At 45.6% G+C, this 11,481-nt stretch overlaps 1 protein-coding gene across 1 annotated transcript in view; it reads right to left on the bottom strand.

Moving 5' to 3' along the window:
• PRPS2 (phosphoribosyl pyrophosphate synthetase 2) overlaps positions 1 to 7,783 on the bottom strand; it is a 31,113-nt gene extending 23,330 nt beyond the window's left edge. Inside the window, exons 1-2 of the mRNA XM_004435113.3 lie at positions 7,599 to 7,783; positions 859 to 1,042 (exon numbers count right to left, since the gene is read on the bottom strand). Of these exons, the coding sequence (XP_004435170.1) occupies positions 859 to 1,042; positions 7,599 to 7,720 (306 nt within the window). The 5' untranslated portion in view covers positions 7,721 to 7,783. The remainder of the gene's footprint in view (positions 1 to 858; positions 1,043 to 7,598) is intronic.
• Positions 7,784 to 11,481: the final 3,698 nt, after the last annotated feature.

Raw genomic sequence — 11,481 nt, forward strand, 5'->3', positions numbered from 1 at the left:
ACAGGCAAAGAAGCCTTCTCCCCTAGAGTCTTCAGAGGGAGTACAGTTCTGCTGACACCTTGATTTGACGTCTGGCCCCCAGAACTCTGAGAGAATATATTTCTGCTGTTCTAAGCCACCCAGTTTGTGGTAATTTGTTACAGCAGCCCTAGGAAACTAATACAGTCCCCTTTAAAGTTCCCCTCAAACTCCAACTTCTCTGAGTTTTCTTAAAAGCAAAAAGACCATATCTTCTTCAATTTCTTCTAGAAACTCACGGAGCCTCCTATAGTGCCAGTGTTGCTAAAAGAATAATTCAACAACATTAACTTCATTCTTCTTGAAAGGTTAAGAAGAGATAATGGTATATTTTTAAAATTAAACTTTTTATTTTGAGATAATTGTAGATTCATATACAGCTGTCAGAAACAACGCAGAGGTCCAGTGTGCCCTTTACCGAGTTTCTCCTCATGGTAACATTTTGCAAAATTACAGTACAATACCACAACCAAGATACCAACAGTTGATACAATCCACTGATCTGCTTCTCATCCTGACTTGCCCGGTTTGTGTACTCACTGGGTGGGTATGTGTATTTATTCTATCCACTACATAAAGATACACAACAATTTCATCACAAGGACTATAATGGTATTTTAATATCTGCAAAAATATGCTTTATCTGTTTCTGTATCTATAAATATTAACATGATGGCTGGCTCAAAGACAAATCTTTGAAAAAGCCAAGGTGAGAAAGCATATTTACTTGACCATTAAAATAGAAAGCAAACATTTTCCAAATTTTGAGATAACATGTGAGGAAAAAAATGTAGACGTTAACCCAGAGCACGTTCCTCCAAGAGGACACAGCCCTCATACCTTGTCCTTTTTATCTTGTCGGGCGTATGGGAAGCACGGGATGACTGCGGTCACCCTGGACGAGGAGGCGATCTTGCAGGCGTTGATCATGATGAGGAGCTCCATCAGGTTGTCGTTGATTTCTCCGCAGCCACTCTGGATGATATAGACATCTTCCCCTCTCACGCTTTCGCCAATCTCCACACTACGAAAAGAAAGATGCCATCCGTTAACATTCAAGTATATTTGTGTCTTGGGGGGTCCCCAAGACCACCCCCAGGTGTGATGATTCGCCAGGACTCAGCATACAGTTGTACTCATGACTATGATTCATTACGGTGGAAAGATACACAGCAAAATCAGCAAAGGGAAAAGACGCACAGGATGAAGTCTGGGGGAAACCAGGCACAAGCTTCTAGAGTCATCCCCCAGTGGAGTCACCCAGGTTGACCTTAATTCCCCCAACAACATGCTGTGACAACACGTGTGAAGTACTGTCTCCCAGGGAAGCTCATTAGAGCCTCAGTGCCTGGGGTTTTATTGGGGGCTGGTCACATAGGCATCCTCTGCCTGGCACATACCGTAATTCCACACTGCCAAGGATTCGGCCTTAACCACACGGTTTACACAGCTTAGCACTGAGCCACTCCTCTCAGGGAATGGCAGGACCCCTCACAAAAACTAAGTTCCCAGAGGCCAGCCAAGGGCCATCTTGCAAGCAGGCCTTTTTCATATATGAGGGGATCTTATATGCTCTCTAGAAATTTGGCTCCATCCTGTTATGTTAACTCTTTTCTGCTAAATATTATTATAATTAGTTTTAGCTTTTTACTTTTATTAAAGTTACATATACACATTGCTTAAAAAATTCAAATCATCCTATAAGGCTTATAACAAATAAACAGCCCAGAGGCAACCAATTTCAACGCTTGATGTGGTTTGTAGATATTTATCTTCAAGTCTCTAGCTAATGTTTGTATTGTTTCATGTTGCTTTTTCATTTCAGGCATCATGGGCTGACTTCTCACTATGAAGATGAGGATTTAACTCTTTCCCCTCTGTCCCATCACCCGCATTGTATGCAGCCTTCCCATCTCATCTCACCATCATCCCAACACAGACCAATATTCTAACCGAATATGAGCACTACATTTCCACTGTGTACATGCTGTTCAGAGCAGAGCCATATAGGACACTTAAAGCAATATTTCCCTTTTATACACAATGTTTTTTGGTTTGTTTTCCCTGGAGGAAATTATCCTACCTTTTGATCTAAGTTTACTAAGTACTGAATGCAAATTCCAGCCTAAACCTGGCTAACAATCTAAATCCCGCGATGTCAGAGGCCTCCAGCGCAATCTCCATTTCATCCTCCTGCCCAGGTTTCTCCCAGAGCTGGCTGACCTGGGTTCTCTTTCTCCCTGTGCACAGCTGCCCCCCAGGGATTCCCTCCGCCCCTCTCCTGCACCCGATTTCCCACTTTCTATATCCTCTTTCTTGGTGTACTTCCTTGTTTTGCTGGTTGGCATCCTCCAGTAGCTTCTTGAGAAAGTGTAAATAAGAGCTTTGCAGGTCTTTGAAAATTACATGTTGGAAAATTTCTGTATTTTGGGTACAGAATTCTGAGTATTCAACATGAGAGCAAGCCAGCCCATCACTGGTGTGTGCCTTCCATGGGAAGAAAAGCAAAATAGTGCCGTGTGCTCAGGCAGGTCCTTCACAGAGCACTGCCTAAGAACCAAAGAGACCATCAGCTCTGCTACAACGCTTGTTTTGAAAAGGCAAATTTGTTCCAACAATTGATATACTAGGAATAATTTGAGCATAACATGAATTTTGCGTTTGCTTACACATGACCTCTCATCCTAAGATGAGAATGCAGAAGACTGCCCTGCCAGCAGCTGAATAGAACCACTTAGAAATACTCCATACACACACAACCACCCCCCCACCAAGGACAAGAGCCACACCCATCCACATCTGGCATCACAACCTTCCACACATCTCAGATCACCTTCCTCTGTCCTCCTCACAAGAACTCAAAAGCTGCAACCCTTCGGAGACCCACTTCAACAAGCAAGCTGTAGGTCTTTTTCAACGTAAAGTACCATATTTATTGTAGCATTTATGTTTTTTTCAAACATGTAATACGTGTAAAAGTGTTTTACCATTTTTAGTATATTCCCATCTTTTTTTAATGATACCGAGGAAGTTTTGAGTGTTGCACCCCACCCCATTTTTCCCATAAACCTTATGGTTTTTATTGTATGATTTTGCACAGCATGGTGATTTTTAGGAATGCATATGTCACGTTACAGCAGAACCGACTATAAATGAAAGGCTCACCCAAAAGAGAGATATAATGAATCTTATTTTAAAATTATAAGTGAGGTACGTAAATAATTACCCTTACCTCTTCTCTTGCTATCAGAAGCCAATTATAGCCAGTGTTGTTGTTTTATTAAAAGAGTCAATTATTTATAAAGAAAATTTAAAAATAAGCTGACATTTGGGATACCATGTAGCAGTCTATCTGAATCAACAGAAGCTTCTACCGAACATCAAGTGAGTAATCAGAAGACAAAAATGAAGTTTTTCAAGTTGACATGATCTGAAAATGAGTTTTGGTAACAGTGGGTGATTTCTGCATGCTCTCTGCTATGGATGGAAACAGTACGATGCCAACCTCAGGATGAGAGGGACAGACAGAATTCTATGTGTGCCCTCCTATTCTGAGTTCTAAGGAGCTATGAATATCACTATCAGTGGTGAGATGAAGTCAATTTGGAAATCACTGTCTTATAGCTCAGGGGTCGACAATCTACCACCCACGAGCTGAGAATGGTGTGGTGAGCAGAATAATGGCCCCCCAAAGATGTCTATGTCCTAATTCCAAAAACCTGGGACTATGTTAGTTTACATGGCAAAGGGGAAACAAACTGGCAGATGGAATTAAGGGTACTAATCAGCTGACCTTAAAACAGGGAGATTATCCTGGATTATTCGAGTGGCCCAATGTAATCCCAAGGGTCCTTAAAAATGGAAGAGGGAGACAAAAGAGGTCAGAGTGAGAGAAAAAGATATGAGGACTGAAGCAGGGTCAGAGAGATGCTATATTGCTGGCTTTGAAGATGGAAGAAGGGGCCAAGAGCCAAGGAATGCAGGCAGCCTCCAAAAGCTGGGAAAGACCAGGGAACGGATGCTCCCCTAGAGCCTCCAGAAAGGAGCACCGTGACCCATGATGGACTCTTAACCTACACAACTGTAAGATACGGCAGCAACACAGACGATGCGGCCCGCAAAGCCTCAAATATTTAATGTCTGGCCTATTACAGGAAAAGTTTGCCAACTCCTGGTATTACGACTGTTCATCCCAAAAGATCAGCCTCATTGGCCTATTTTTCCTCAGGAATCCCCATATGACTAGCAGTCCAGGGGAAGACAGAAAATACCATCACCATGGCAACTTTTTTCCCAAAGCTATTCCTGCTTCTACTCATAAAGATGATCACGACCGATCTTTATTCTAGGTCTTTTAAAAATTATGGCCAGAAGGCAGCATCCATTTGCTGTTCAGACAGAGGATCTTTACTGATTCCGAAATAAGAAGGCAGATTCCGAAATAAGAAGGCAGATGAGTTTATCTGACTCAACAATGAATGGGCGTGGTAATTAAAAGATGGCCGGCCGCAGTCGCTTTAACACTTTTCCCATCAAGAAGTGGGGTCTGGGGCCAGCCCAGTGGCATAGGGGTTAAGTTCACACATTCCGCTTCAGTGGCCCAGGGTTCGTTTGTTCGGATCCTGGGTGCGGACCTACTCACTGCTCATCAAGCCATGCTGAGGCAGTGTCCCACATAGAAGAGCTACAACTCTACAACTACGATACACAACTACGTACCAGAGCTTTGGGGAGAAAAAAAGAAAAAAGAGGAAGACTGGCAACAGATGTTAGCACAGGGCCAATCTTCTTCTTCAAAAAAAAAAGAAGTGGGGGTCTATGTCTCCTCCCCTTGGATTTGGGAGGACTCTGTGCTTGACAATAGACTGTGACAGAAGTGATGATGCACCAACTTCAGGGCCCAGGCCTTAACAGACTGGTAGTTTCCACTTCTTGCCTTCCATGTCATAAGGAAGCCCAAGCAGCCCCGTGGAGAGGTACTGAGGTTCTTAACCAAGCTCCCAGGAAAAAGCTAGTACCAACTTACCAGCCATGTGAGTGAGCCATCTTAGAAGTGAATCCTCCCGCCCCACTTAACTATCCTAGATGCCACCACATGGGGCAGAAACAAGCCTTCTCTGCTGAGCTCTGCCCAAATTGCAGGTTTGCGAGTCAAATAAACAATTGCTGTGTTAAGCCGTTAAGTTCTGGGATGACTTGTCACACAATAGTAGATAACCAGAACTTTGGGTCTTTCAATACAGCTAAGGACTCTGGGGGCAGGTTAACTGACCAGGATAACATGTTACAACAGACTTTCAGACACCATCATCAGTGCTGCCCTAGGACGACACCATGGGATTTCAGCAGTCTGAAAGAATAGAATGTGAAAGCTGGGGCAGACATCTTCCTGCATATCTGAAATGATTTAGAGATGAGAAGGGAAAATCAGGAGGCTCTGTGTCTGACTAGGTAGTGTTTTAAAAATGGAGAATGGGAGCAGTGATGACCAGGAGACAGCAAACCAGATTTCTGGTCCTGGCTCAGCAACAGATTCAGGAAGGGGCCCCTTACATGAACTGAATCAATCTTCTCTTCCTTTTGCCCTTCTGTTTCTCACCTCTAAGGCCACACAGCAAAAACTGGATCACTAGCACAGTACTGGTACAGAAAGGACTGTTTATAAAACTCAACTCCGGACCTAGACAGTTCACAGGAAAGAGAAGAGTCAGGAAGTTAACCTTTTAGAGTCTAGATATTTAAAAACATAAAATGTAACTATATAAGCAATTCCCAGACTTCCATGTTGAGTGGTTTTTGAGACCTCATGATTTCTAATTATCAGGTGGTGATTATAAAACAATCAAAATCAAATAAAATTGGGTCTGCTTTACATTTAAAACATATAAACAATCATACTTCAACGTCTGAATGAGTTTCACCCAACAGTATATACAATATTTTGAGCAGAAATCCAACAGTGACTTCGCAATGGACTTCCGGTCTAGTTTAACCATGCTCTTTAGCAGCAAAGAATTGGGCTGCGCTAAGATAACAGGGAAGGGCAACATATTTGCTTTCAAAATCCACTTCATCCAGAAATTTCTCCTTTACTTATATGACACCACCTCCTGAACAAAAACTATTATCCCATTCTTCTTAAAGCCACTGAAACTTGAACAGGACTGGCAAAATATTACAACATTCAAACCTAGCTATACCATCCTTCTCCAAAGCCCTGGACCATCCTCCCAGACTTCTGTTTTAAACTCTGCAAAGCAGAATTCTTTGGCTGAAGGACTCCCAGTATTTATACCATCTGGTACTCATTCACAAACGTTTCTTCACATAGGTTCTCATCAGGGCCGTGTAACTGTGATTTCCCACCTGGAAGAAGGGATTCACATATCCTAAACAGTTGACTCAACAACAAACCCCATCTTCTCCATATGTATTAATATCACTCCTTGGTATCTAAGAAATTTTTGCCTAACCCAAGGTCATGAAGATTTTCTCCCATGTTTCCTTCTAGAAATTTCTAGTTCTAGGTTTTACATTTAGGTCTACAATCCATTTCAAGTTAATTTTTGAAATGGTGGGAAGTATGAAGGTTCATTTTTTTTGCAGCTTGCACCAATTGTTCCAGCACCACTTGTTGAAAACGTTGGTTGAATTGGACCTTTGCCAAAGATATGAAAATGATCAGTAACCGTGTACAGTGCTAAACATTTAAGCGAGAGGGGGGGAAAACGAGACCAACTTGAAATTAGTCACAGAGCTTTGAGGACTCAGGCAGCCAGAAAAGGAGCCCCTGACCCAGCTTCTGAGGGGGCCTCCAGCTTGACCTCGCTGAGCAAAGGCAACAACTTCTCGTGGACCTGACACATGGGTGGCAGTTACACTCAAGCCATAGCCCTGCTGCTGGACACAGCAGAGTCCCAGAACTACGAAGAAACTGAAAGCCCATCATCTTTGAGGCAGAAAAACCGGAGGAAGCACAAGGGAACCCAGCACGTGTGCCCTGGAGTTTTCAAGCTCTTTAAGCCCTTTGCACAACCATACCCTCTAGTTAACCCAGAGGTTTGCACCGCGGTTGCTCAGGAACGTCACCTGGGAGCTTCTACAACGCTGATTCCCAACCCGTTGGATCGGAACGTCTGGGACAGGGCGGGGAAGCGGCGTTTTAAATGGCCCCAGGTGAATCCAGTGCGCAGCCCCGGTTGGGGACGTGGGCGGAACCTTCCCTAGCACGCTCCGGGTTCGGGATCAGCCCGGCAGGGACGGAAACCCGGGCGAGCACACGCGGGGCCGTCCCTCCCCGCGGGCCTCGCGCCGATGCGGTTCCTGCCCGCGGCGCCCACCTCTCCCCGACGCTCCGTGACCGCCCCGAGGTCGCCCTTCCGGGCTGGGGCCGCCCTCCTGGGCTTCTCCCGGGCGTCGCGGCGGTGGCGCGGAGGCCGCGTCGTGGCCGTCCCGCCCCGGAAGGGGGAGCGGGAGACCGCGGAGGTGGTCCCGGGCGGGCGGCGACCCCGGCTCGGCCCCGCCGCCGCCGCGCGCCCGCGCCCTCCCCGGCCCGGCCCGGCCGCCGGCGCGGCCCCCACCTGGTCTCCTGGTTGCTGAACTTCTTGGTGACCACCTTGCCCAGCTCCAGGCCCAGCCGGTCGGCCACGCGCTGGGACAGGTCCTGGTGCGAGCTGCCGCTGAAGAGCACGATGTTCGGCATGGCTGGGCGCGAGGCGGCGGCGGCGGCACGAGCGGCTGCGGCTGGAGGGCGGGAGCGGGAAAGTGCGGCTGCCGGACTGAGGGAGGAGCGGAGCCGGGAGGAGCTGGGGGCGGAGCTCGGAGAGGTGGAGCTGGAGGGGCGGGGCTGGGGAGGCGGGGCTGGGGGATGGCGGAGGCGCGGGAAAGCGGAGCGGCGTGACCCGGAGGAGGAGCTAGTGGGGAGGGAGGAGCAAGGGGGCGAGGGGGTGAGGAGGAGAAGGGGAGTGGGAGAGGATGGGAGGTGGGGAGGAGAAGCTGGAGGACCGAGAGAGGGAGGGGTAGCAGAAGTGGAGGAGAGCTGGAGTGTGCTGGGAGGCAGGGGCTGTCCACACACCTGGGGCGGTAGGATGAAAGGCCCTGGGCGGTCCTGAAGCGTAGAGTTGTCCTTACTCCGTGGGACAGTTCTAGGTCCCAGTCTTGACCTTTCTATCCTGCCTCTCGGGGGAGGGCCAATGAACCAGATTAACTGGACACGGAGGGAGGGTGAGGGAAGGGGTGATGGAGGTGCCTGGCAAACGGGAGCGACCTCCCCAACCCTGACTACCCCTAAACCCATTGCAGACGACTGGTGTCCAACTACAAAGGTCTGCAAACTGTGGCCCGCGGGCCAGATGCATAGCGCTGCCTGTTGGTACCAGAGAGCTAAGCGTTGTTTTTACACATGAACGTTTGCAATCTATGCGATAATAGCTACACTACCTTTGAACCCCAATTAAGAGAAATATTATCCCCATCAAAAAGAACTTTCCTCTCATTAATAGGTGTGTACTGCAAAATTGTACTCTATTATTATATTTTAGATTTCATCAATAAATACATGGTGAAAATTTGTTTTCTCTCTTGTTATATAAGTGCCTACATAATATCCTCTCCATTTTGCCTCTTGGTGCACAAAGCCTGAATTATTTGCCATCCAGTCCTTAGTCAAAATTTGCTGATGCCTGAACTACAGAACTGCCCAGTGTCCTTGAAAAAGCTACACTGCTGGTGGCTATCTGAGCCCTGACCACACGTGGATGGTTGGATCAAACCAAGGCCCCTCCAGATTCCTCATTTTTAGGTAGATGTGGTGGTCCTCGGGCCAGCTTCACAACCTCCTGCCTGTCTTTTTCTCAAAGGCCTGACCCCAGGAACACAAACTGTCCCAGGTGGCCCTCAGCTCAGCCCTCCACATCCCTGGAGAGTCGGAGTCTTCCCCTCCCTCCCTGCAGACAGGAGCAAAAAGGTTTTTTCAAGAAGCAAACGCAGTCCCAGAGTCAACCTCTGAGCGCAAAGCCAATGTAGAGGAAGAGACTGTGTTACAGGAGGATGGAGGCCCCGCGCGCTGGTGATATTGGTCACAATTTAACGCTCCTCAGTGGAAACAGATTAAGCAGGCTAGATAAATGGCTGGGTTTTACCTAACATTGACAAGAATTGGCTCTCCGTCAACAGAGAAGGCCACTTGCAGGTGGGTTGTAGCCTGCTCTAACCCGACTTCACATTATTGGGATTATTCATATCATCGGGATTTTTCATCTGTGTTCGTGTATTTTGCAAATTAGACTGCCTAGCACATAGTGTTTCTTTTAAACTCCTGTATCTGCCTGCTTACCAAAAAGTTGTCCAAAACACCAATTCACGCAGCATTTCTGCCCCTTTTTCATTCTGCCAGGAGATGTGTATGTGCTCTATTATTAAAAATTAAAATAAAACCCCTCTTGCAATGATTTACTATCTATGTATTTTCCAGTTAATTACCATAATTACCATAGCAATGAGATTTATACTCATAATCATATGTCTAAAATTGTTATTGAATGAGTCTGCTAATGTAATTATCTTTAAACTCGCCTAATAAAATTTACTACCAACAATATTACTGCAATTTTTATGCCCTTACAATTTTTCTCATAGACAACACATATACATCATCTTCTCAGAGGGAAAGTGACTTCTTGTTAGCATGGTGGGGCCACAGTTCTTTGATAAAACTGATGGACTCTATGAAACAGCAGAAGTTAGAGCCCCTGGTCTCCAAGTATGTTAATTCATTGTCAGGGATTTGGAAACTAGAAGCTAGAATCGAATCATCACAAACCATGAATTTGACGCTATAGGGAGAAGCAATATTTGGGTTGGGGCAACTAATAAAATGGTTGTTGGCTCAACACTTTGATGAGTTACTATGCTTAAATGCTGAGGGTAAACAAGGGGAAATGTACCATTGGGATGGATGAGAGTCATCTAAAATCGTCGTGAGTAGCAGACTACCCAGAAAGCTGTCACTGGTAAATGTATAGGCTTAAAAGAGCAGCTATAGGTGATTTTCTTTAAGTGTGAACACTTTCCCAAGCCCCTTTATCCTTGACCCATAGGACCCTGGTTGTGGGGAAACCTTGGTTCTACTGACATTTGGGCTGGGTAACTCTTTGTTGTGGGGCTGTCCTGTCCTCTTGTGGGGCTCTCCTGCCCAGGATGTTGAGCAGCATCCCTGGCCTCTACCCACTAGATGCCAGTAGCACCTCCCCACCAGTTGTGACAACCAAAACTGTCTCCAGACATTGCCAAATGTCCCCTAAGGAGTAAACTCACCCCAAGTTGAGAACCGCTTGTCTGAATGAACCCCTGTCCCTTTCCGCCTCCATGTGAGCCTTTCCTCGGGGCTGTTCAGGCTCCTTCATAGCATGGCTGCAGGAGTCCAAGAAGGAGTGTTCCAAAAACACAAGCCTCAATGAGCAAGTGTTTCTCAAGCCTCTGCTTTTATCATGTTTGCTAATGTCCCATTGGCCAAAGCAAGTCCTGGGCCGAGACCAGCATTACTGTGGTATGAGACAATATAAGGACATGTAAACTAGGTCCACCAATCCACCAACAGTCTACCACAGTGCGCTTACCTCTTGGACAGAATGTGGAGATGAGGGAGCCTCCACGAAAATTGAATACATGTTCACAGACTCAAGACTCAGAGGATGAAAAGAACACATACTACATGTATATGTGATCTCCAATCTCGGACATATTGTAAAATATTCATTATTTTAAGATAAAATGTTAGTGGAGAAAATAAAAATGATGAGATAGTTCCGTTGTTGACTTCTATCTTCATTGACTCATGGATAGGGCTGAAATGAGAAAGCACTGATTTGAGTTTGTGAACAGTTTCACATCTTGCATTCCCCACATCATTAAGCCGAGTCCTTTGTATATGGTAAGAGCTCTAAATATTTGCTGAATGAATTTATTGCCAACTATTCTAGGTCTGAGAAATGGAAGAAATGGCCCAAAGTCACATGGCTAGTAAAAGGCAGGAAAGGAAACTAGAATTCAGGCTTTCTAGCTCAGTCCTTTTCTCTCTAGAACAGTGCTGTCCAAAAGAAATACAATGCAAGCCACATATGTAATTTACATTTTTTAGTAGCCATATTTAAAAAGAATAAAAAGAAACCAGTGAAGTTATTTTCATAATACACTTTATTTAACCCAATATACCCCCAAATATTATCACCCCTACATGTAAACAATATAAAAATAATTATTAATGAGATATTTTGCATTCTTTTTTGTCAAACCAAGTCTTCAAAATATGATGTATACTTCACACCTAAAGCACATCTCAATTTGAACTTGCCGTATTTCAAGTACACCACAGCCGCAAGCGGCTAGTCCTTGCCATATTAGAGGGAGAAGCTCTATAATATTGACTTCTAAGAGCAGTGCCAAGACACCCTGATGCATCCATTT

Source organism: Ceratotherium simum, chromosome X (assembly GCF_057802395.1).
Source record: "Ceratotherium simum simum isolate JZ-2026a chromosome X, ASM5780239v1, whole genome shotgun sequence".
NCBI classification, from domain to species: domain Eukaryota; kingdom Metazoa; phylum Chordata; class Mammalia; order Perissodactyla; family Rhinocerotidae; genus Ceratotherium; species Ceratotherium simum.